At 33.2% G+C, this 27,552-nt stretch overlaps 1 protein-coding gene and 1 long non-coding RNA gene across 3 annotated transcripts in view; one reads left to right on the top strand and one right to left on the bottom strand.

Moving 5' to 3' along the window:
• Positions 1 to 20,272, top strand: part of LOC125057861 (tetratricopeptide repeat protein 17) — a 25,710-nt gene extending 5,438 nt beyond the window's left edge. Inside the window, exons 8-20 of one of the 2 annotated variants that reach the window (XR_007118272.1) lie at positions 761 to 919; positions 2,040 to 2,150; positions 3,690 to 3,831; positions 4,281 to 4,505; positions 5,498 to 5,675; positions 6,422 to 6,538; positions 7,657 to 7,863; positions 10,021 to 10,138; positions 14,605 to 14,824; positions 15,493 to 15,650; positions 17,333 to 17,438; positions 18,340 to 18,539; positions 20,228 to 20,272. Coding sequence is in view for 1 of the 2 variants with exons in the window: in XM_047661786.1 (XP_047517742.1) it covers positions 761 to 919; positions 2,040 to 2,150; positions 3,690 to 3,831; positions 4,281 to 4,505; positions 5,498 to 5,675; positions 6,422 to 6,538; positions 7,657 to 7,863; positions 10,021 to 10,138; positions 14,605 to 14,824; positions 15,493 to 15,650; positions 17,333 to 17,438; positions 18,340 to 18,480 (1,882 nt within the window). In the remaining variant the exon portion in view is untranslated. Of the gene's footprint in view, positions 1 to 760; positions 920 to 2,039; positions 2,151 to 3,689; positions 3,832 to 4,280; positions 4,506 to 5,497; positions 5,676 to 6,421; positions 6,539 to 7,656; positions 7,864 to 10,020; positions 10,139 to 14,604; positions 14,825 to 15,492; positions 15,651 to 17,332; positions 17,439 to 18,339; positions 18,821 to 20,227 lie in introns of those variants that run through there. The other variant, XM_047661786.1, reaches the window with a different exon arrangement.
• Positions 16,062 to 27,552, bottom strand: LOC125057863. Its single transcript, XR_007118273.1, has 3 exons — positions 27,437 to 27,552; positions 23,340 to 23,507; positions 16,062 to 16,274 (listed from the first exon to the last, which is right to left on the bottom strand). It is a non-coding gene; the product is annotated as an uncharacterized LOC125057863 (long non-coding RNA).

The raw sequence follows: 27,552 nt of genomic DNA, 5'->3' as shown, positions 1-27,552 counted from the left end.
AATAAGCTAAGGGTAAAAAATCACTAAGGTTTACCTTGGTGCCTGAAGGGTTATACCACAGTTATAATTCCATTACTTAAAACTAACTTACGAATAAACACATTTTTATTTAACTAAAAACCTCAATGACGTCATCACACTCATTTCTTTTTGTACAAGAGCTAAAAAAAGATATTTGAAATTAATTCAATATTCTAGTTGGGTTTGACATTTTCACTGACGTTAGGTGATTGTCAAACATATTTTTTTTAATATTATGGCAATAGTTTTAAGTTTATGCCTTGTCAAACATATTATAGTCCGTTAATATTGATAATTTATTGAAATCTGTGATTGTGAATTATTACATTTTCAAACTAAATTTCCTGTGTCAAATCACCAACCACAGTAGAATATGTGTGGAAGTAGTAAACTTGGTACTTATTATGAAACAAATAATTAAATAAATTATATGAATAGGCTATCTGACTGTAAGAAATATAAAGTGTTATTAAGAGAAATCTGTGTAACACATTACTTTATTATGTGTTATAGAGTAAAATAACTTGTCACACATCTATTATATATAAAATTCTCGTATCACAATTTTCGTTCCCATACTCCTCCGAAACGGTTCGACCAATTCTTATGAAATTTTGTAGGGTTAGGGGGTTGACCCCAATTTTTTTTTCTTTTTTAGACAATTTTTTTTTGTTTTATAAGTCCCTCCGCCTCCTCAGCTCCTAAAAATGTATCTATTAATTAATAACTGTTATTTCAGATACCCACCAACATTAATAATAAACAGAAATCATGAAGATTTTGACAAAGACCCAAATTGGCCGTCAGATGCAATGTGTACACAGGCATTGCATTTGTTTCCTGATAATCTCGAGGCGATGTACCCGGTCTTCTTGCCATTGGAGAATAAAGGAATAAGGTATTCTATTGTTGATTCCAAAACCCCGATGGGGCATATTGTTAATACTTTTTAAAATATCTGACATTAAAAGTATCAAAACGTGTTGTACGTAAGCGTTTTAAAGCACCGGGCTTTTGGTAGTAGCTCGCGATATATCTATAGTCGACGCTATGAACTGAGGGTTCGGGTCATAGAGTGGCTAATGAAAGAAGATAATTGAATTATTTGAAAACTTTCGAATGGCAACACAGAATGTCATTGAATTTCTTAGGTTAGTATGATTTATTGTCTTGATACTTCATGCAATTACTCATTTTATTTCTAAATATAGTTTTAGTTTTCCATGCAATGCTAGTCATTTTAAGTATCTATAGTAAAATACTAAATACGTATAGTATTTAATTTCATAGAATTTGTTTAAAAGTAATACAGTTACTATCAATGTTAAAAATAATAAAGTATCAAGTAAGTTTAATCCACAAGATATTGCTATTGTCATTGGATAAAAACCTCAGGGAATAATCTATAAAATAATAATAAAATTCTAAAGAAAAAACTTTTTGACCGGATTGAAGTTATGTATTATTATAAATTTACAATTATTTAACATAATTTTAAATTTATCCGACGTTTCGCGTGTCCGGGACACCGTGAGCTATTTTTGTCAAAACCCTCCATCTTTTAGTCGATACCAACTTCGGGGAAATAAATACAGATAATGCAACTTTCTCTACAGCTGTGATACTTTTTGACATCCAACACCTTTTGTCTTCAGTCACCGTGACCACGCACGCTGTAAAGCACGCGAAACGTCGAATAAATTTAAAATTATGTTAAATAGTTGTAAATTTATAATAATTCATAACTTCAATACGGTCAAAAAGTTTTTTCTTTTAATGTGTAAAGGTTATGTCAATCAAAGACAATAATAAAATTCTATTCAATCATTCATTCTTCAATTACCTGAAAAATTTAAACGATATAATTCCTTTGGCTTAGTACATATATTATACATATCCTCTCATGAATATCTCAATATCTTTTGATGAAACTTGAAAAAACCCTAACCTTTCAAGAAATTCGTGGAAAACTTTTATTTGTAAACAACGCTTTACATTGATATAGGCACTCCTTACAGAGTGAAGACTCTCCTTACTGACAAGATCGGAGTCCCGCTCGGAGAAGAGCATGAGTTGCCCTGGCATCCGCCCGTCTGCCCCACTGATAAGGAAGGAAGGAAATCTTATAAGTAAGTAATATTACAGCTCTACTTTTACTATTGAGTACATAAAAACGATACGGCGCGTTACATGGGGGGGGGGGGATTTTAATAATCTCGAAAAATTGCGTGACGTAATACTTGAACGCTCCCTAATACGAAATTATAAGATTATCAACGGTTCACCTTTAGCGAGAGACTACTTCGCGAAATGTATTATTTTTTTATTATAAAATCAAAGGAAAAAAAACAGTATATACCTAGCTTCCCTAATAATAAATTAGTACAAGGGCATCCAATAACAGCACCTAACAATAACTTGAATTGAAATTTATTTTCCCGAGTAGTTCCCGAAAGTGATCTCCAGCGTTCAATCATTTTCTTGCAACATTTTCATTGAAGCTCCGCTCATATTGATATTTGTGTGATATCATAAAGTTTCTGTTATTCGACTCTGCAGCTATATATTTAATAATCAAATATTGTACGATTCCTGGGTCATTTCTTTAAATAATAGAGCATTTTATGTTTACTTTATATTAAATACTCGCGTACAACAATAGAATATATGTTAATTAATAATATAATAATAATAAAAGCCCTTTATTCACTGACCTTTAAATTTACATGCCACTCTTATGTAACAGTAGTATCTTAAATCTAAATTACATAGCGAAAATAATAATTTATTAGCAACCAGGTCAGGTTGTCTGTCGACATAGGCCTACACCAATTGTTTCCACGTCTCTCTATCCTTGGCAGACCTTCTCCATCTTTTTGGTAGATTGTCCTCCCATATTTTAATTTGACCACCATTCTATGATCTTAGCGATAAAGTCTAACATGATAATTATGTTCTTCTTTTGCATTAATTCTGGTCATGTCTTTATAAAATGTCTTTCGTTAGTTTTTCTTTTTCTGTATGAAATGTTATTACTATGTAACGAATAAACGCAATATAACAGTCGAAGAGAGTGCCTACGTCTGGCTATACTCTCGGGGCGTAACTCCGATCATTTAGGAAATCGTCACGCTTATAAAACTAAGAAAGCCTGAGCGAGAAAAATGTACAGCCTTGGTTCGTACAAATATATATTTTTTTTATTATAATATATTTATTTACAAAAAAAGTTACACCTTAATTCAAACCATGCCCCGCAAAACTGCTTACGCAGTTTGACTGCAGGTAACTCGCCTTAAAAAAACATAACTTCTAAATCACTAAATTAGGTCACACTAATATAATTAATTTACTTATAGGTTACAGCATATTTAACAAATGGGTTTTTTAATAAACCTCTAAATTTATCCAGTGAAGGCTCATGTCTAATGTCCTCGGTTAAACTATTGAGCAAGTATGGAACCCGTTTCTCCAACGTTCTATCTCCATAATAATTTTGCACCATGGGTATTTCAAATTTACCTTTGGACATAGACCTTGTGTCAGTCACATGTTGCACTTGTGTGCACTTGTGTGTGTTATTAGTGTAGAATATTCCCATCTCAGTATGAAATTTATTCTTGAGCGTAAGAAATGCTGAGAAAAGTAAAACGAATTATATATTACAGGCAACAATTGATAACTGAAGTCGTCGAATCGGACTTACTAAGGCAGAAGTTGTTGGAATATGTCGGAAACGGAGATATAGAGAAAGCGGAACATATGCAAGATGCTGAAATTGGACACAGAATATATGTAGCAATGAATAAGGTTAGTCGACATTATAAGTATGTATATGTTAACGTAAAATTGTAAATACCGTTAGATTGTAATCTATCTCGCGAGATTATGAACTGTCGAAAGATTGTGAACTCAACGTACTGCTTACAATTTAACGTATTATAATTCGGTAGATTATAATCTATCGAAGTGAAATCGTCAAATTGTGAAACGGTACACACCTCGCGCGCTGATTGGTTGAATTGAATTGGTACAGTATTTTTGTGTTTATGCATATTAAAAAATTAAAGTACGTAGCTGATTACGCATGTGTTGTTTTAATGAACTTATCTTAATATAGCATTAAGGTAAGATAATGTTTGGCTTGTATTATGGCAATACAGGCCGTACTTTTCTGTGTGGTGTTTAATGTGTGGTGTTGCCATTCTAATAAAATGTATTACATTATCCCCGACAAGTATATTTATTGAATCTTTCAGAATACAGCCCCAAAATGGATAACTCAAGTTATAGCGTCCCTTTATTGGCGTGTTCGTGGTAATAGGGTGAATGCCCTGCATTGCCTTCAAGCGGCGAATAAAGTCGTCCCGCCGAAGTACAAAGAAGTGGTTTTGGTGTCTTTGGGCTCCGTACTTATTGAGATGGGTTGCTTCGAGGAGGCAGTGGCGGCTACTGAAGAAGCCTTTAGGTTGAATTTGTATGAGGTGCGTTACAATCGTGCATTATTTCTAGATACAGATTTAAGAAATATTTTTTATTCACCAAAGTCTAAACAAACGATTTAAAAATGCAAAATAGATTAGAAATTATTTTTCTGATTTAACTTTCTATATCACGAAAAAAATTCAAATTGTAGTATTATTAAGGTTTGTGTTTCTAAGTCCAAGTATTAAGGTTAGCTTGTCTTCCAATAACGACAATAATTAAATACTAAAAAGTACATTTTAAGTTGCCGTAATTACTTAAAACTGCAGAGGTATGTACGTTCTTTTGTCGCTTTATTGTAATAAACTCGACTTTCGGCATACGTACCGAACTTTCTAAGAAATCCATTTTTTTGTGTACAAATTTGAATAGCTTGCACGTGCTTTATCACGAAAATGCCTCAATATCGCAAGATACTGGTGCACCAAAAGACGTCAGACGAATTCTTTTTCCACTACAGATTTTTCTTCTTTCCGTTTAATGACAGCCAACGTAATGTCAAAATGTGCACAATCCTTTGAGTGTCGTTATATCGTTTAAACTGTATATGTCACCATAAAAGTCTATTTCAATTTCGTGGTGTAAGACCGCTATACCTCCGAATAGTCGAGTCTCCGATTTTATGTAAATTTTATTTATTTTCTTTATGCTCTCAAACATCACAGAGAACCTAAAACTCTAAAACTGAAATTTTTAAGAAAAACGAATCATGCGCAGCGGGAAATAGCACGTGATACAGCGACGAGCAGTTCGTATGTCAGCCAAGCGTCCGCGAATATACAAAAAACAATTTAAATTTGTAAATAGCAATTTTTTTTTGTAAAGACAATTCACACCAATTGACCTAGTCCCATGCTAAGCAATAAGTTAGAAATTATATTAGAATCTCATATTCTGGAAAAATCGGTACAACGCCAAAAAGATTTATCCAAAGCCTTCGATAGAGTCCCACATCTAAGGAATATAAACCTATGTATATTTACAATTTCAGCCAGCAACAAATTTCCTCTTAGGCGAGTTAAACATGATAAAGCGGCACAGACGGACACACATGTTCCACCTAAAACAGGTCGTGAGAGTGGAGCCAGGCTTCATGAATGGTCTGGCGAAGAATCTCCTAAACGCGTGGGCCTGCATCATGAAGGAGGTCAACAAGTTTCAAGAGATGGGTGAGTGTTCATTGTTTGCTTTTTGCTTTCATCGAATTATGAATGAAACGGTTGCGGATGGATTTTTCATGAAACATTTTAGGTCTATCAATGTGTTAGAGATCGATTAGTAGCGATAAGACCGCCCGACCATGTTTTTCTTTTAAGTTTATTGTTAATATTGATTTACGCTTTTTACTATAAAACACATTATATTATTTTGCGGTTGCTTGGTTAATTTTTTCCCTTTCTAGGTTGCTTATGTTCTAATATAATTGATGACGTTGTTTTAGAAATTATAAATATACAGTAAAAAAAACGTTACATAACTTTTTCGGTGGAGAACTTTTTTAGTAGCAACACTTATGAAATGTCAGAATTCTACGGAATAAAAAATCAGAGTATACAGACAATAGTGTTTAATTCACAACACGCCCTTACAAACGTTTCTTTTCACTTTTAAATAAGGGAGCATTAAAGAATTACGTCACGCAATTTTTGGAGATTATTGACCCCCCGTGTAACGCGCCGTAACGCTTTTCTGTACCCAAGTATACGTACGTTTCATGACCACCTAGTGACCTTTTATACCTAAAAGTTACCATTATGTGGTGTAAAGTACTGGAAAGTCGAAAATAATATTAACAAATTCAATCCCCGCCCCGCATCGTAACGTTTTACAAAAGGCCCCTCCCCCAAAATTCGTTACGTAATACTTGATATATATATATATATATATAATAAAGGGCATGGTTTATATTTTTTAGATTTCATAGAAGGAGACATCTGTACGCAAGTGGAGCCGGGAATTAACATGGTGTGTGAGAAGGGAGGTGAAAACTGTCATATGACAAACATCCAGTGCTTCAGTAGTCAGGATAGATGTAAGTTACAAAATATATTTTTTTAGGCACTTTCCCATTCATACATACGAACTTCTTATATATATATATATATATATAGATATAAGAAAAATGGTCTTCGTTTGAGGCTCCTTCACGCCTAAACCACTGATCTTATTGACATGAAACTACTGTCATTCGATGCGAAATTTTAGATGGTTTATGGCTATTTATTTTTTAAATTCCAACGTTCCTTCATTTTTTTATTGCTGTTTTACTTTTATGAAAATTTATACATACGGACTTCACTGCGGAAACATTCGGGGAGGCTTCCTAGAACCTCAAAACGTTTACAACTGTTAAAAACTCGATTTTCGAAATTTTCAATTTTCTTAGCGGGAAGTTAAAAAGAAGAATAATAAAATTTTATTTATTTCCTATATTAATTCGCCCAGCAAAGCGGGCGGAAAACGGCTAGTTTTATATATGTGAAATCTATCTCTCTATACTATAAGAGCATTGTTTGCGTTGAATAGGCCGCGAAGTTATTAGACTGTTTTGAAATATTCTTTCACTGTTAGAACATTATTCCTTACATAGGCTATAGAATATTTTATTAGACACCAATACACAAAAGCAGCTTGCCCATGACAGATACCTGGAGATTCTTGGAGGAGCCCTTCACCTGTGGAGGAGTTCTTGCAAATAATTTTGAAAAAAAAATATTACTTAGATAAAATTAGTGTAATTTATTTTCTTTTAAAAATTATAATAGGATTAAATTTAATTGGATGTTGCAAGAAATAAAAGTCATTGTACATTATTTATTATCCACAAAAAAGTCCGGTAGCTAGACTACCATATAAGGGAGCGTTCATTATTACGTCACGCAATTTTTGGAGGTTCTTAAAAACCCCCCCCCCCCCCATGTAACGCGCCGTAACGTTTTTCTGTACTCAAGTATAGTAAAACGTTTCGTGACCACTTAGTGACACTTTATACCTAAAAGTTACTGGAAAGTCGTAAATAATATTAACAATAACGCGTAAGTCAATCCACGTCCCGCATCGTAACGTTTTACAAAAGCCCCCCCCCCCAAATTCGTTACGTAATACTTTACAGAAATTTATGATTTTTTTTTAAATTCTTTGACATTTCAGCGGATTCGAGCATGATAATGAAGCTTCTAGCACAACATGATAAGACGTATCAGTCGAAGGATCTGATGAGCGATGATTTCTTCGACTTCGTGATACAGAGAATGCCAAGCGATAGAACTGACAGACTTGCGCATCAAGCGAATTACGACCATATGATGAAGGCGGTAGAGACGGTTTTGCATGGATGTGGGCCTTTGGGGTGTAAGAGTAAGTACATGTTCAAAAATACACTTTTTTAGGTTTCATTGAATTCTTAGCAACTCTAGTCTTGTATCTCAAGAAATTCATACGGAAAAGTTTCAAAGGCCGGCAACGCATCCACTAAAATGGGTGTCCATGTGCTGCGACTGCCCTTTTTGGGTGTTTCGTAGGCTCGTTTGCCCTATGTAAAAAAAACACTGTAGTGCTACATAAGGGACCTGAGTTCGCACGGCTGGATTTTTAATAATGAATGAATAATTCAAATTAAAATTCATTTATTTATTTAGGTAACACACACTTATGAACGTAAATAAAGACGTATTGCTATTAAATGCTAAATGCTTCTAATTTTACATTTACTGCCAGTTGTCAAATCAAGGGCGTAGAATGGAAGAGAAGAACTGGCAATAAACTCTCCGCCACTCTTTTTAATCGCCAACTTTATTGTTTTACAAAATGTTTGTAAGGAGCTGCAACTATTACACCATGTTCCACATGAGATCTTTAAGTAATTAACTAATAAAAAAAATGATACGATAAGGGAATATGTTTAGTAGGGGAAATGATAGTAATTTACGGTAATTACATACGTTTTTTTATAGAAATTTATATAATTTGCTGATAGAATTCACAATTGAGGCGGTAGTAGTGAACTGACACATATGAAAAAATCGGTTGTCTGTAAAGTCGGTTTACTGACGATAGTTGAACGTGACAACGTCATGAGAAAATACTGATGGAATGGTTGCACTTTTCAAAATAAAATTTTAATTTTATTTGTTTGATAGATATTTTGTATAGATATAGAGAAGGACGTAAATGGAAATCACAATTGAATTGATCAAGTTACATTTATTTGTATGCCTAAATACAATTATCGTTGCTATATACAATTGACACCACATTCACTTTTCACTGCACTTCATACTTGACGAAAACATGTAAATGTATTATTGTATAGCAGCTGTCCACGCGGACGCATCGCTCAGTCAAGTAGGAGAGAGACAGATGTCGAACAATGCCGAACGCGGAGGCCGATTGTTCTTCTTTGTCGCTCGTTCCGCGCTCTCGCTTGCACTTCAAGCCTTAAATGGAACGCCTCAGAGCGAGGTAACGCCGCATGAGTCATGTTTTTTCGTGCGTGCAGCCGGCTCCATCGAATTATAAGACGTTGTCACGTCAAAAATTAAGCATATTTAACCTAGAAATATATAAAAAAAGCACATGTACGAGCCAAGGCTGTACATTTTTCTCACTCAGGCTTTCTTAGTTTTATAAGCGTGGCGATTTCCTAAATGATCAGAGTTACGCCCCGAGAGTATAGCCAGACGAAGGTACTCTCTTCAACTGTTACATTGCATTCAATTGTTTCATAGCAATAAACACTTCATTATTTCGTTATATTCTATTGTACGTGAGTGGTTAATATAGAGTAAAAATAATCCTCTATTATTTAAAGTGCCCCGATAAACCACGAACCGATTTATGATTACGATTTTATTACATATGATTATCACTGTTCATGGAATTAAATATTTACTATTATTAAATTTAAATGCTAAATTAATTTTAATTCAGAAAGTCAAATCATTTATATCAATTAGGCCTATTAAAAAGGCACTTTTGAAAGTCAATTTTACACCCTAAAAATATTTTTTTTTAAAAAAAAAAGGTAGTTTTATATGGAGAAGAATGGGCAAGAAAGTATGGAGTTTTAATCGGAAGCTCACGTCTGAGCGTCGTGGTCAGCGTCGAAGCATTTAGAGCGGACTATCTGATTCCAACGGTTTCTGTCCAGCGCCTCTCTTATTTTTTTTTTTTTGACAATTCACACCAATTGACCTAGTCCACAGCTAAGCTGGTGAAGCTTGTGTTATGGGTACTAGGCAGCGGATATACATACATATTATAGATAGATAGACATATATACATATTTAAACACCCAAGACCTAAGCACAACACCAAATGCTCATCACATTGATGTTTGTCTCAGCCGAGGATCGAACCCGGGATTCAGATTCGGGATTCATGGATTCGCAGTCAGGGGTACTAACCACTAGACCAATGAGCCGTCAAATCTTATGACATTGTCGTTTTGAGGACGTTGAGTCTTTCACTTTATTGGTGTATCTATCTATCTATCTTTTATAAATGTACTTCCAGGTCTGCAACCCGCTGATTTAGCGCTTACAGAAGAAGAATGCTCGCACCATTACATACAACTTGGATATTGGCTGCACATTGTCAGCTTTAAACAACTCTTTACTGATACAAATATACGGTAAGTTTTTTTAAGGGACTTGCTGAACTAGCAAACGACGAGCAAGCATGAATGTCATGAAAGTGGATGAACCGGGTAGGTATGTCAGGACAGTAGCAAGCCGTGGTCTCTGCGTACCCCTTCGGGAAAAAGGCGTGTATATAAATAAAAAAAATCATGTGTCCAATTCACACGTGGTAGAAGTGAAACCTTCAAAAACAAAGTTTTTATAATTAAAATATGTAAATTAGACTTTTTCTCTATCTAAATGTAGGATCTTTACTTTAAAAAAACATTTTTTAATGTTAAATTTTAATTTATAACTTTAATATCAATCTTTATTTGGTAAAAACTAATATAATAAAAGTTTGAAATAAATTCACAAGTCCAACGTGGGAGAAAATGAGATAGGAAGAATTATACTGTGTATAAACTTTAAATTAAGTAAACTTTAAATTAAGAATATTTTAAATTAAGGTAGTAAGAAGTTTTCAATCCAAAAAGTTTCTATAATTAATGATATTATGTAAATAAGATTGATAAATTTCATCTTATTTTATAATTGAAATACTTACTTGACTTACTTATTTAATTTTTTGCACATCTGTTTTTTTTATTATAGAAAATGGTCAAATACACACTAATCTAAAGTTTATACACTGTATAATGCCTCCTATCTCACACTCTCCCACGCCAAATCCTATTAGTTTATGTGTCTGTCTCTTTTTACTGTCGCTTTTTCCGTTGCATCCGGTTTGAAATCACAACGATTCTAAAGAAGTTTCACTTCAATAATATTTCTATCTTTATATATATAATTCTTCTGTGAGTGTGTATGTCACTGAACTTCTCTCAAACGACTGGACCGATTTTGATGAAATTTTTTGTGTGTGTTCAAGGGGATCTGGGAATGGTTTAGATTCACAAATCAGCCCGCCAGATGGCGCTGCAGTCGGTACTTTCATACTTTGCTTTACTAATCCCTTGAAATATCATGCAGGACAACGTCTGTCGGGTCCACTAGTATTAATATATAAAGGCCCATTTACATGATGCCATTTTCTTGTACATACCAGAGCAATAATTGAATGCAATAAATGAAGCGCAATAATTGCCGTTCAAGAATTGTAGGCAACTGTTTACACTTGAAAACTTGAATGCAATTATTGTATTCAAGTATTGACAAGGAAATAATTGCAAATGCCTTTTGTTTACACCAATGCAACTATTTTAAGGAGATTATTGCTTTCAAGTTTTGACTTGTCTAAACACAGGCTTGTACGTGCGTATACCATTTAATGGCGCTTTCGTGCAAGTATTGCACGTATTTGCATTGACAAATTTTTCATTCAAGTCTTAAATATTTTAGAAGAGTGTTGGAGTTTGAAAATGTAAATATTAATGTAATAAAGGCAGGCAACACTTGTCACATGTAAAGAAAAAGTTTTAGTTTAGAATATAAAGAATACCTGTTTGAATTTTATATAAAAAGATAATTTCTGTTTTTTGTTTTTAGTACTTCTATTCTAGATGCGGATAGTGTAACATCTTTGGCTCTTTATAAACATAAATTGTTGTTTTTTAAAATAGACCCTCACCACCAGAGCTCAGTATTTTTAAAAGATTAGAACCATTTAACAGAGAGGTATGAATATGAGTAAAAAGGTGTTTAAATTCGAACTGAATTAATAAAGTTCTTTGAGATTTATCGCAGTCATGAGTGTTTATGGGATACCGAAAATGTAAATTATAAGAACCGATGTACGTAATTCTTTCGTTCACAGGAATTTGTAGTTGACGGTTTCGGACCGAAGGAAATAACAAACAAAATAAAAAATTTAAATTAATTTAATTTAACACGTTCGTTGCATTACGAGATCTATCAGCCCTGCGATTCTGTAACTCACATAGCGGTTTTCGCATCGGCGGTCGCTCTCAAATCAGTCGTGAAGCAGTCATTTTATGATTTGGCATTCTGATAAACAATAAACTACAAGCTTTTCAGAATGCCAAATCATAAAATGACTGTTTCACGACTGATTTGAGAGCGACCGCCGATGCGAAAACCGCTGTGTGAGTTCGAAAAGTGAGTTACATAATCTCAGGGCTGATCTCTTGCAGGACTTTTGTATTGTGCGTTGAACATAATCGTGTTTTTTCACTCCTTGCGGGAGGATCTAACTTGTAAAGTTCTTTAAGGATGAGCAGGACAAATATACATATTTGCTTCCTACTTAAACTAATTTCAAGGACATTACAAAATAAATTAGATATGGATTAGGTCCCTAACGCACAGTACTGTAATTGTTTTAGCTTCTTGCGTTAGGAGATATGTCGGTACTCGTGAAATCGTACGCCTCGTAGACGCAAGAGATGGAGGATGGGATTTTTAGTGTTGTCCTAGAATCGACATTCGGGAAGTCGCGGGCACGTTTTGGAAATAACACTCGCGTATATACCAGCGTGTTGATTATTTTTGATAAACAATGAGTGATTTTAAAAGAAAAAAGTGTAAAAAATCTATTTTATTGGTGAAAATCAACGCCGGATTATACTGCTGCATCGTCCAGTAAAATATTTGTTTTGGAAAATGTTCAAATTTGCCCCCCATTGACTAATAATGACAGTGATTCTGATTATGAAATATTTAACGATTAACCTTTTTCGTTGGAGCACACGCAGTTAAACAGCACTGACGCTTCTAAAAAAACTAAACGAATTGTTACCATTTGCGCGTAATGTGCAAGCAATCAATGAGCTTACCATGTTTTATTGAAAAACACTTTGCATAATTAATAAAACTTTTAGAATCGATAACTGAGATATTATTTTATTCCCATCACTACTTACTACACATATTGAACTATCTTCGGTTGCGGTACGAGATACAATCGATATCTAATTTTTTTTGGTATTTGTAGTTTATTCTAATGTCGTAACTGCGTGCGAACCTAGCAAAATATAAAGCAATTAGCTATCTTTCACCCACAAAAACTTCAAAATATATGTCATTGTTTTTTTGGAAGATATAAATTATTTTCAAAAGTGTATTTTTAGGAGACTGATAAGGTCTCATACGCACCAAGGGATAGGCTTGTTACGAGATCTTTTAGGTCTCCAAAGCACCAGCTGAAAGTTCTTTAAAAATGATGGCGCAGTGAACGTGTTAACTCACCCTCACTCACTGTACTCATGTTTGCAAATGAAGAGGTAATTGCGTACAAGAATTGCGTAAGAAATTATTGTACGTGCTGTTTACATCAATGATAGTTTTGAAAGGAAACTTTTCCCATTGATCAAGAATGTTACGTTTTGTTTAGACCATGCAACTCATTTATTGCGTCGACATAATTGTATGCTACAGGCAAGAAAATGGCATCATGTAAATGGGCCTTAACTGTCATTTGAAATGTTTCATTACGAGTAGGAAATCTTCCTAACTACGCAGTAGCAACACGGAACGGACGATCAGTGTGTATAATACCTTTTGTGAAATTTGTTTTTTATCGGTTTCATAATACATGATTATTGAGATATTTGTTTGACAATTTAATTTTTGAAGTTCTTTTGGCGCGATGGAGAAAAATTATGAGAGAGAATTTTTACGATGCGCGCGCACACCGACACCTAAATTCTACATCGTAAAGTTAGTTCTAGGTGGCATGAAAATCGATAATAACTATGTTCAAGTTGTATATTCTAGTATTTTTATATTTAGAACACGTGTTTCGTAACAGTACAATTAAACAGTGTGAATAAATAAATATTATTTATTTACATAAAATCTTTTTGATTAATTTTAATATTTATCGTTAATCACTACTGCATTTTAGTTATTTTTTTCCATACGCCAAAGAAGTATAACTTCTAACTCGTGTACATAAGTACACACACTCTTTCTTTATGAGCGATTTATATATACACAACTTAAAAATTTATTTACACTTTATTTTAATACAATTTACATCAAACAAAAACAATTTACAAGAACACAGTATAGTGTTATGGCAATGTCGCTATTAAGCGTACTCTTTCAGGCAACCAAAATAAAATATGTGAAGAAACTTAATAAAAAAAAAGAAAATTGAGAAATACTTTCCTACAATTTGAGGTTACAGAGTCTGTGCGGAAAAAGAGCCGTGGTGGGATTTGGGGCCGCAGCAATGCGATTTTTTTTTGTTCATAACACTTAGGGAGCGTTCAAGTATTACCCATGTAACTCGCCGTAACGTTTTTCAGTACCCAAGTACAGTACTGTACCCAAGTATAGTAAAACGTTTCGTGACCACCTAGTGACTCTTTAGTTACTATTATGTGGTGTAAGTCGAAAATAATATTAACAATAACATGTAATTCAATCCCCGCCCCGCATCGTAACGTTTTACAAAATGACCCCCCCCCTCTTCCCAAAATTACGTCATAAAAGTTCTACAGTAATCTTGATACATATATGAATGTATTAACATTAAAAAGCTAAATGATTTCAGAATACCGTCAGACATTATCACAATGAATCCGTCGAATAAGAAAATACCGGAATGCAAGTTGGTCTCCGAGCCCTTAGAAGACTTTTACTACGAGAGACTCAGTCGCATCGATACAGAAGGCTGGCAGCCCATCATGACGCTGACTCATCAGTTTGCTGAACTGTTCAACTACTTTGACTATGTGACATTGGGAGCCAAGATCGCTAAATATGTGGAAGCTGTGAGTACCAAAATCTGCCATGTTTTGTTGATTTTGATATGCTTTTTTTAACGGTGCAATCGGGCAAGTGGCTCACCAGATGTTAAGTGATACCGCTGCCCATGGACACTCGGGCTCGCGAGTGTGTTGCCGGCCTTTTAAGAATTGGTAATTTTTTTCTAGAAGGATAAAATTTTCAAATATTTATTATAAATCTTGAGCTGATGTGAATTAAAGGATATTTGATAAAATTCGCATACATTTGAATTAATTAAGAAAAGGGATTCAAAAATATAGGACGAACATAAAACGCGCGCGGCCTTTGTTCGCGGTATTGGTTATTTGCACGTACTATTTTTTTTAAAGTTTATTGCCAAAAGTAGTTGCCGTAGAGATTCATGCGATAGATAGTACAAACCAATAAATAGATAGTAATTTTTAACTGTTTATTTGCTTCCCTACATGTTAAAAGTGAATTTTTTTTTCAAATGTTTAATAAAATTATCTCTGAAAGAAAGAGGCAAAATATTACTTTTCCAGTGCATTATATTAATTTAATTTTAATAATTTGGTTTTTATCGGTCGGTTTGATTTAATTTTAATAAATAGGTTTTATTTGAAAGTATTAAAATAACTTATTGTGATTAAACAATGGCGGCATTCCTTAATTGATTTTGGACTATTCACAGCGTCCGACGTCGTGGGTGGCGGCTTTGAGCGCTAGTTGGTGGTGCGGGGCAGGCGGACACGGCGCGTGCGCAGTACGCTGCGCAGCCGCAGCTCACGCACTCGCACCGCAGCATTATTCCTCATATCCCCTTCGAGCATTAGTCGCCTTGTTGCATATGTGAGTATTACTAATTCAAAAAATATATGCGTAATTATATTAATAATTTCACTTATATACAACTTCAAAGAGTGCTGCTGTTTCTGTCCATGCTATATCAATACATATTAATATTATTGATATAGCATGGACATATCAAATAAATATACGAAATAAAATGTTTAAAGAAATTTATTTCTCATTACAAAAAATGTATTTTTATTTACATGAGAAATTTTATGTTATATAAATATACGAACGAGATACGCGTCGCCATCAGCTATCCCAATTTTAGTATATTAGGCTCATTCTAATATGTATATTTAATGCCCTTTTGAATTGATTAAACACGCTAATATTAAGAATTTTAGAGGGTAATTGATTAAATAATTGCACACCCTCATACTTAATAGACCTTTTTTAAATAATTTGTGCGCGGCTTCGGGAAGATAACTCGCTCGACGAGTATTGCGAGTAGTGGTGTATTTGATTTTTTTAAATGATAAGCTATGGAAATAAATTAAACTAAACATTCCCTTGCTAAGAATAGTAAAGGTAAACAAAGAAAATCATTTTGATTTTTCTACTAGAGCAATGCTGGCCTAGTGGCTTCAGGTTGTGACACGCCTCTCCCCGACCAATGGCCTGAAAAATAAAATCTAATTTAATAAAACAGAAAGTAACAAAATCACATTTTATTTTACTCACGAGAAACGTTGCGAAAAAGATTACATTTTGCATTGACATATATAAAAAACAACGAAAAACTTTAGATATTACAATTTAACTCGATAAACAAGTAGTAATAGAATATTTAATTCAAGAATACATTTCAAAATTACATAAATAACAAATTAAGTAACTACAGTACAATATTAAATGAATACCAAACAATAACACAGCATACATATATTTTGACAATCTTCGCTCGGTTACAAATTATATGCGACAGTCTTAGCAAATTAAACTTGTAAAAAAAACTTATATTGATTTAAAACTGATGTGCACAATTGTGGTTGTTAGTATACATTGATTTTTTTTCATATTTTTTGATAATTTAAAAATGTACATTTGTTGGTACACAATTCCGAAAAAAAAATTTATAATTAATGACGTTAATACTTCATTATGTTTGACGTAATGTACTTACGTCAAACATAATGAAGTATGGTTTACATTTACAAGATTTTGTCAAAATTCCGGACTACTAGAGTCTCAGACTACTAGAGGAAGTACTCTATAACCTGACAAATTCGATAGTTCGATACTGCCCAAGTGGCTTACAACCTTTTTAGGTCTGGGCCCCAGATTTTTGTTTGTTTCATGATTACTTGTCAATCTATAAGGCAAGTCTGATCACCTGGCTTTTGTGCCTGACAGAGGCCGTCGACATTTTGGGTTTAATGCAAGCCAGTTTTCTCACGTTGTTTTTCTTTCTACCCGGATATTGAACCTACGACGCGATGGGTTTTGGATAGATTTTTCAGATTCAGAAATTAATTAAATAAATATTAAAATTTAAAAGCTAACAATTTTTATTTTGTTGGCATACATTTTTTTCAACAGGAGGCAAACAGGTTAACACCTGGTTAAGTGATATGCCCATAGACGCTCCGACATAGTGTAGTCTTTTGATAAGATAAGACACATTTTCTTTTCTAGTCATGTTCATATACCTTATACAAACATAAAATATTTCACAGGCATTCCAAAGGAAAAGACGCCAAAGACGTAGCCTATCTCTCCTTCTATGGATCACCAAAGAGCAAAATCGAAGCATTTTTAGTCGCCGTCTCTCATACATATCTCGTAAGTGCACGTTTTTAATAATATGCCATAATAATTTGATCTTCAGTGCTTTGTAAAATATATATTTAGAATCTGTGCTATTAGAGTTTTGGCGTGACAGAACTTATAAAATTCTTGTTTGCAACATTTGATTTATTCACAAACTTATAAATTTAAAAAAAATCATATAAAGTATCAAGATTACTGTCCAACTATAATGACGTAACAGTGTTGTCAACAGAGCAAAATTTTCTTTCCGCAATGACTATATTTGTTGCCTTATCGTAAAATTTATCATTTCATAATACCTTCGAAATCAATTTCTTGTGCTTAATCTGTGCCATCATGCCTCAACAAAACAAAGATAGATAAAAATAGGTATAATGGTGAATATAATTTTTTTACAACTTGAACGAAAGATATTAATTATTGAATAAATTATTTATTGAACTGCCCAAAAACTTTCACGAAATGATCAATTTTACCATCTGGCTAAGATATGTACATATATATCAAAAACATATATCAAGTACATAAAATACAAATATCAAAAATTTTAAGCAATTATAAAAATATAATATCACAAATATTATTTCGATTTGATAAGTGCAGAAATGACCTTGCATGGGAAATGGTACATAATTTTAGTTTCTCAGTTTTTGACATCACTTTTGCTTAAAAATTTAAATAAATGCCTAAAACTGTTATGATTTTGACAAGAACAACCGGCTAGACCGTAAACTAGACAACTAGTTTCTTTGGGTGAGATTTAGAAGGATCTCTCTAGAAGAGTCGTATTTCGTACGTCAAAAATGTATAGGATTTGATATTAAATAAGAAAAGAGAAGGAACCTGTCAGTCACTTGTAACCACGCCTAGGACCTGTCAGTCATGGGTGTAACATTTGTAAATTTATTTACAGGAAGAATTCGATCAAGCAGTCTGGATGTATCGCTACTCCCTGGTATTTGACGAGCAATTTAAACCTGCCAAAGCCTGTCTCCACGCTACCATGTGTCTTATGTTAATTCCCGAAGCAAAGAAGGCTATAAAAAATAAATGAGGGTAAAACACGTATTTATAAACATACTATAAACCTTAAATATCTAATTAGTGTCCTTATCACTTTTTGAGCCAATTGAGGCTATCTCTGAGATGTGTAACTCAGATACGAATTTTAATGCTCAATTAGTTAACGTCTGATTTGGAGAAGTTTATGGTTTTATTTGGCTTCAGATCTGATCTTTACTAACTTAAGTAACAGTTAATTTCTAATGAACGACCAAAATTAAAAGTTGCTCATGTATGTATGTCTTCTAAAATTTATGTTTGAAATTTGGTTTGGTTCTACTAAGGTAAGATTCAATGTCGAGACTTATACGAACTATTATACATACTTAATTGTTACAGCGTAAAAAGTATAAGATAGTATGAGCTATGAGCCACGTACGTAGAATACGTACGTAATTAACGTACAAAAACTGGACAGGGTTCTTTTGAAAGTGTGTTTTTTGTAATTACGAAAAAAGAGCTAAGGGTGAATTAGGGAGATATAAGAAATGAAGTTACAGAGTTCAGATCTTTTATAGGACTTACAGTCTGTGAGGAAAGAGAACCGGTGTTTTTGTTTTAATAGCACAGGGTGCAAGAGAGGGTCATATCGCTCCCGTAACACCAATTTACCTGCCCATTTTTGATATTTCTTGTTGACTTGCCTAAATAATAGCAGGTCATCAGCAAACAGGTTGAACCTGAAGTTAATAAAGCATGTGTTTATGTCGTTTATAAATAAGTTGAATAGTAAAGGCCAAAGACGTGAGCCTTGAGGAACTCCACATACACACCCTACATATGTTCAGCGGGAACCTTACGTTTAATTTTTTTTCATATCATGTTTCAATATGACAATTTTCGAACTATAATGACGTAACAGTTACAACAAATAAGATAATTTAGCTCTGCGGTGACCTAATCACAGGATGGTTCTCTTTCCGTACATATTTTTTTTCTATTAATATACTAGTGAGGTATCCCTTAATTTGTTTTTTTTTAAGAATCACACATATTTTTTTTTTCGAATATTTTTAGAACAAGTCTACCACGTCACACAATTCGGATCAAAATATTAAATTCTACGTAATTCTAAATTGGTGGTATCAATTCAATTGAGATTCGAATTTAAATAAAGATGAATTCCAAGTCCATTTCGCAATGCTATGAAACAATCGTAATTAATAAAAGTTTTGACATGCTTTAACAACTTAAACCTTATATCGGATAATTAATAAATTAATAAGGGATAATAATCATGAAACATAGGTATGTTTTCTCATTACATGGTTTATCAATCTGTATAGCAAAGTCTTCGACAGAGGTAACGTTTTTAGCAAAGCATTGATTATATCTCCCTAAACCTAAGTACCAAACCATGTACTATCATTTTTTATTTGATTCGTTACATCATTTTGATACTTTTGGTACGTTTAAGAACAAAATAAAACAATAAGTAGTATAAAGTCTTTCTGAAGCTAAAATTTTCATTATTAAAAAAACTCAGTCATTTAGTACAGGGTTAGTAATTTGATTCTGCTTAGACGCATTGTCTTGTCACGTATTTATTAATTTTTTAATAAAACGATACAAAGTATCAAAATGATTTGTTCCAAGCAGATGCGATGTTAGAATTATGTTATACCATTGGGTAATTTATAATCGAATAATGTATACGCGTATTATGAATGTCTATTACGTCTCTTAGTATATTACCACGCCTATTGTCAGGTTAGATATACAGTCTAAACTCTATATTGGGGAGCGTTCAAGTATTACGTAACGAAATTTTTGGAGATTATTGATCCTCCCCCCATGTAACTCGCCGTAACGTTTTTCAGTACCCAAGTACAGTACTGTACTCGAGTATAGTAAAACGTTTCGTGACCATCTAGTGACTCTTTAGTTACTATGTATTATGTGGTGTAAGTCGAAAATAATATTAACAATAACGCGTAATTCAATCCCCGCCCCGCATCGTAACGTTTTACAAAAGGACCCCCCCCCCCCCCCCCCCCAAAACTCGTTACGTAATACTTGAACGCTCCCTTGGACTTTGTTTTTGTTAAAGAAATGATACTATGTATGAACAAATAGCGAACTCTACAAATTTAGTATTTTTTTACTTACTTTGATGTTAATCGGAGTGACGGTATATGTTTCAATCTGTATTTTATACACCAAGACTTTAATGTATTCATGTTAACTGTATATTTAAACGTTGTGTTATTTGGGGAATCAAATTTAAGATATAATGACATATATTATCTTTGAAAACGTTTTTGTTATGAATTTGTATCGATTTTGTATTATTATTAATTAATTAATTTACCTGAAGTACAATTATATATTTATAATGCCCTTAGACCAATGAGAACATATTGATTACGTCCACACAGATTCCAACAAAACTTAATTATTTTAGATTATTGGATCTAAGACAGTTTCATCTAAGTTCTGTCTATCGGTCTAGGGTTAACTGGTAGCTTTTGGCGAATTAAATATTGCCGTCCTTGTCACATTGTGTAGCCGTGAGAAGGATAGCGTTTAGGGTTTGATATCAACGAACAATGACAATGACCATTCCAATTATATTTAAGTGTATATGTAATATGTTAATCTTAAGATGTTAATAAAGGCATTTCGAAATAGCTTTGGTTTTTTTGTGGTTTTTAATCCCAATACTGGAAGGCAACATTGAGAATTTATAACAAAAATTAATTATTTAGGGGTAACGGAGTGTGGTATTCAAAATTTAAATCTTCAAGTGGGATAAGCTGCGAAAAAAGCATTCTATAAAGCATTTATTATGTTAGATCCATACCAAATTTGCTGCTAAGCTAAAAACTCGACGGATACAAATCGAGTTTTTTATATTTATCCCTTGAAGTCTAAGGAATGTATGAAGTGGAAATTTGATAAAAAAAACAAAAACTTATTTAGTTCTTAGGTTTTAATTCTGGAAAAGATGTTACGATATTTTTCGTGTAGCAACATCGATGATCATCGAGCATTCCTACTTTACACCAAAGAACATTCCTAATGTAAAGTACAAAGTACGATGCGGTGCGCAGCGCGCGACGCGAACTAGAGCAGTCAGCGACATCAAAGATTTTTATGCATTGTTGTAAATTAGTTATAATAGGATAACCTATTATAAGAAATGAGTCTACTTTATGTTGCTGCATGTACGACAATTATTTTGTGTATGGAAATCATTACTTTATGACGAATAAAAGTCGAGTCTTTAGAATAAAATCAAATACAATATTTGGGTAAGAAAGTTACTGCTGTTTTCAAGATGGTTTTTGCTTTTTTTGCGGCACTTAACTTTAGAGGTTAACTTTTAGTGATGTCTAAGAAAATTTTATTTGTTGTTTTAAAACATTAATTCACATTTATTTGTACCTATACTTTATTGGTGTTTCCACCCTAGGTTCTTAAACTACTACCACTATTATCACATAACTTATTCATTCAGATTGCCTACTATAACTATATTCCCTTCTTTTCGCACAAAAGCGTAATTTGTGTTACGTTTCGTCGTTAATAAAAATTGTCTATGGGAAATATCCATTGTATTTTACTACATGCAAGTTGTTATATAAAAATTATTGTGACCAAACGGCTTATCAAATGTAAATCAAATTTTGCAACGGGATAAACACATGTAGAATACTCATGATGACTTTTCAATACGAACTGAATCCTTACGAATGACTTATGAAACGACGTAAATCGATAATATTCTACTACGCTTAACTTAACTAACCGTTTTCGTGCTTTTATATAATTTTGGCTTGCGCCAAAATAATGCTTTATACATATGTTTTTTTATATAACAGGGGGCAAACAGGAAGGCACACCTGATGTTAAGTGATACCTCGCTCATGGACACTTACTGTTCGAGAGCTCGCGATTTCGTTGCTAGCTTTTGAATTGGTACGCTCTTTTCATCGTACTTGACTTGAAATCGTTAAGAGTGACCTGCCACCGACTTCAAAAATTAAGCACCGTTTAATATATTTTCCTATTGGCAGGCAAGCTAGCAGGTTTGTGTATAAAGTGATGACCGCCGCCCATGGACACCGCTCATGGCAACGCACCCGCTAGCCCCCGGCGTTGCAATAACGTTTCAGGGTAATAATACGCTCTGTTCTTGAAGACCTCTACGTCGTATCGGTTGGAAATATCTCTATTGGTAGCTGGTTCAACTGGTGCGCGGCTGAAAGTGCCTCACAACGCGCCGTGTTGTAGAACGCCAGGCTTACGAGATGCAAATGGATGAAATTTTTAATTAATTCTAGTACAAGACCAATCAATACAAATAAGAAATATTCTCATTTAATACGTTTTAGTGCATTCAATTAAAAAAATAAGAATTTATTCGTGTATTACTTTAATTACCCACATTTTAGTGCAATGCAGACTTGGTTCTATTAAAAAAATAAGAATTTATTCGTAAATTACTTTCGTTACCCAAAGGATACCGATTCATTTTACGTAATCAATGTAATTTCTTCTTAAAATATGGATTAAATAAATTAATTCGAATGATAATTTGCCAATTCTCTCATGAACAATGGTAGATTTCAGAACATCTAAGGTCCCGTTATAATATGAACGATACACCATGAAACCTCACGGCTTTCAATTTCATTAGACGAAGGCTAGTTATAACAAAAAAATGTATAAATAAAAAATAAAAAATTGGTAGCAACAATTCGAACAGCGCCCGCGTACAGAATATCAGTGAAAACGACTCGTAACAATTACGAAAATATTGAAATTAGGTTAAGTTATTAAAATAAAAAATTCAGTTTTGCAGCGCAGAATGTTATGAACATGGTATAGCTGAACTAATGTACTTACTATATATTTAACTAAGGTTTAATATTTCCGACGAATTCTTCTGTCTTCATCGTAGAATTTGAAGCACCCACAATAACTATTGGAACACGCACAAGAGTATAAAAAGATTACTAGTCCTGTACAGTGACCAATAGTTGTTTTGGGCTTCATGACGTCTTCATTCGCGAGCTGAAATTATACAATGGGTTAGTTAACGAAAAAGAAAAAAATATCGTATAATAAAAGAAAAAAAAAGAAAAATTCACTGAAATTTAGTAAGAACGGAATTGAACACATAATGAGAAGTAAATATAAAAAACTATAATTAACTATAGGCTTACGAAAATATAAAAAAAAATATAGTAAAAAAACACGGTAGTATGTAAATGTAGATTCTTATATTATTAATATATAGTAAATTAAAATAGACGATCGAACTAGATTCCTCGACTAAAATTATCCCAAGTGCGGTCGTCAGGAATAAAAAAAAAAACATTCCTTACCTTAAAACTTACCTTATCAAAAAGTAATTTAGCAAAAAAATACTATTTTACTAGGATTACAAACAAAATAAAATGTGCATTTGTTTCAGGACTATTAGTTTCTAAGAAAATTACGAATAATTTATCGTTAAAACTTAGGATAAATAAAAATATCTTTAGTAAGAAAGTTTTCCTAAGCATTATTGCGATATTACTGTTTCATTTTCCGGTTCAGTAAAAGTTATGGAGTCTATGTTCGGACGTCTTTACAACGTGAATACAGTCTTACAAATCACAATCACGAAATCATTGTCATACGAGAGTAATGCTTAGCTCGCTTAGCTTAACGCTAAGTATGACTCACGTATGTCAAATCTAATACAATTTTGACTTAAAGGAGTTGACTGGACTTCGGATGTTACGCTTAAATTAATTCAGTCTAGGTTTATCTTAAGTCGTCTACTCCCTCTAAGGTATAACATTAACATATTAACAATATAACAAAATAAAACAATACTACCAGTTGCATTGTAATACTCATAAAATTATATCAACTTGCGCTGTATTTATTTTGCACATTCCGGCTATTCTTCAACGTTTATAGATTATGAATAGGCTTGCGTAAGTGACATTGAACTGAGTTATTTTTAAAAGGAAATCGGTTTCTACCCTCCTAGCCTTGTCCACAGGATGAGAAAGTAAAACAAAAGACTGTCCAGAGGTGAACAAAATTAATACTGAGGCGAAAGAGGAAAGTTTTTTTATCCTTGGCATGGTCTTGGCAGTATTGTTGAATAATATTTTGGTCTATTTACATATATTTAAACAATTTTAAAACGGAAATTATTCACAGAATCTTTGTATCAATAATTCACTCATTAGTCAAACTAAATAATAAACAAAAATATTATATCAGATCAATGGTGTATATAGGTGTATAATGGTGTACATTTTTCGATAACACAGTTTGATGCAGTAGGTAATCCCTCGGTCCCGCGGTCCGGGTCTACCGCGTTATAGGAAATCGCGTTGTAGGCATATTCTCGTTAAACCAAAAAAAAAATTTTGACTAATTAAAAAAACTAGAAACACGAATTTAATAAACTTTGATTTTATAAAAACACAATAGAAACAGGTGCAAAACTGATGACTTGACAAATCATTATAAATTTCACATTACAGAAATATAATTTGAGAAATCTTCGCGTTATATAAGGGACGGAAATTATAATATGGGTACCACGTTATAGGGGTATACTGTACTTATCAATAAACAAAACATTCGTTAATGTCATAGACATTATGTCTTATTCATACAAGCTTTTTAGAACATTTTGTTTCGTTCAATTATTTCATTAGGTTAAGGTTTATGAATAAAGATAATGTCTGGTTTATACGTTCACATAACACATTAAGGGTCTGTTTTACAATGTACGGATAAGTTCTACATAATTTCCAAATTAGCTATTTATTACTTATTGGTAGGATAAACACTATTGTTGCGTTTCACGACTGTCAGATAGCGCTATTCGTCAATAAAGTCATGAGTCCGATGAATGTCAAAGAGCACAATTTATCTTCGAAATAATTTATGTGTTGCATAGCTATTTGATACTTTATCTATACATTGTGAAACAGACCCTTAGGGTATGTTTTACAATGTACGGATAAGCTCTACATAATTTCCAAATTAGCTATTTATTACTTATTGGTAGGATAAACACTATTGTTGCGTTTCACGACTGTCAGATAGCGCTATTCGTCACATAAAGTCCATCATAAGTTATTAGTCCGATGAATGTAAAATAGCACAATTTATCTTCCAAATAATTTATGTGTTGCATAGCTATTTGGTACTTTATCCGTACATTGTGAAACAGGGTCTGTTTAAAGTAGTAAAAGTCGTAGAAAATCTTCATAAATCTTCGTCGTAGGATTTGGAAGGCCCGCAATAGCCGCTGTCACACGCACAAGAGTATACGAAACTAATCTTGTGCCGTGGCCAGCAGCTGCTTTGGGCTTCATTGTCTTCCATCTTGGAAAACTGATGCATGATGTTGATGACGCTATCAGTCAATATAGTCTTAACTTAGGTATGTATAAGATATTGGGCTCAGTTAAGAGTTGAACTTAGATCAAGAGAATGTTCCTTAAATAATTCCAGTTTATTCATATTTTGCGATATCTAGACTATTAAATTAAATAATAAATAATCAGTGGCGCTAAAACCTTTTTAGGTCTGGGCCTAAGATTTCTGTATCTGATTCATGATCTTTTGTTAATCTAATAGGCAAGTAGGTGGTCGACTTTTTAGTCTTCCCAAGCCGGTTTCCTCACGATGTTTTCCTTCACCGTTCGAACGAATGTTAAATGCGCACATAGAAAGAAAGTCCATTGGTGCACAGCCGGGGATCGAACCTACGATCTCAGGGATGAGAGTCGCACGCTGAAGCCACTAGGCCGACACTGCTCTTCACTGCTTACTTTAGACAATTAAATTAGTTTAATTATTATGTGATTAAACCATCTAGGCGTAAACCAAACCATCGAGGCGTAGGTAAACCAAACAAAAGTATTTGATTTGAATTTGAGCATGAAGACGTCTTAATTTCTATTGATAAAATCTGTTTTAAATTATTTTAACCGAAGTCTGAATTTAAGTAATACAAAATTAACCGTTATGTTAGCAATGCCACTTCAGTAAAAATATACATTTGATTGCCTGGAACTTCTCACTTATTACGAGTACAAGAATTGGTAGGAATACCGTTGTTAATCGAATTGGAAACAATTGTTAAATAAATGTATTATAATCTCGTTTTTTTATTACCTTCGACGCAAAAGTAAAAAAATCTCGATATCTTTTTCGATAAATGTTATTCGATATTATGTTGGAAGGATTGCAATTTAAACGAAATTCAATATTACATGCAACGGATGGGGTAAAAAAAGGTGTCAAGTGACAGCATGAAGCCCCTTAAGGTTCGGAAACCATATCACCGGCCTAAGCTCCGTAATTCTTTGTAACAATGTAATTAATGAAGTGTGGCGGATCTAGAAATATTTTATATAATAGCTAGCTGGCCTGGCGAACATCGTACCACCTAACAGTCGATTCTTTATTTAAAAAAAAAAAACTTATTCTGCTATTCGGGACACTGGTCTAGCTAAGATAAAAAAAAGAAAGTTGATAAGACAAAATACATTATGTCAAAAAATGAAAATTTACCTTCCCGGAACGCCTCCACTAACACTTGAACTTAATGATATGGTATTAAAGTTCAAATTGACTTTTAAGTATTATTACGAATATTTTGTATGGTTATATAGAAAAGTGTTGTTTTTAGACTTTTTCACTCAGTTTTTATAATTTTTCTCTCCGTAAGAACCATCCTAGTACTTCAAAGAATATTATAAAAAAGAATTGGCCAAATCGGTCCAGCCGTTTTCATGTTATGTCGTGACAACGGAAAACGGGTTTCATTTTTATATAATATATAGATATAGATTTACTGTTATATTAATTCCTCTGTCTGATGGCGTATTAAATTTATTTTTTAAAGAACGGACTTTTGTTTTTAAAAAAAAGCAAATGTTAAACCGATAAACAATTAAAAACAAAATTAAAATACTCACTGGCAACACAAAAGAAAAAACACTAAAGCACTGATAGATCGTAATACAACTTCAGAATATAATAAAATTGTTGTTTATAAAAGGACGTGTTTTCCCGGAGTCGAGCTGATTGCGAA

This window comes from Pieris napi, chromosome 17, assembly GCF_905475465.1.
Source record: "Pieris napi chromosome 17, ilPieNapi1.2, whole genome shotgun sequence".
Classification (NCBI taxonomy): domain Eukaryota; kingdom Metazoa; phylum Arthropoda; class Insecta; order Lepidoptera; family Pieridae; genus Pieris; species Pieris napi.
The sequence above is the reverse complement of the archived record's forward strand: the minus strand, read 5'-3'. Positions and strand labels throughout refer to the sequence as shown.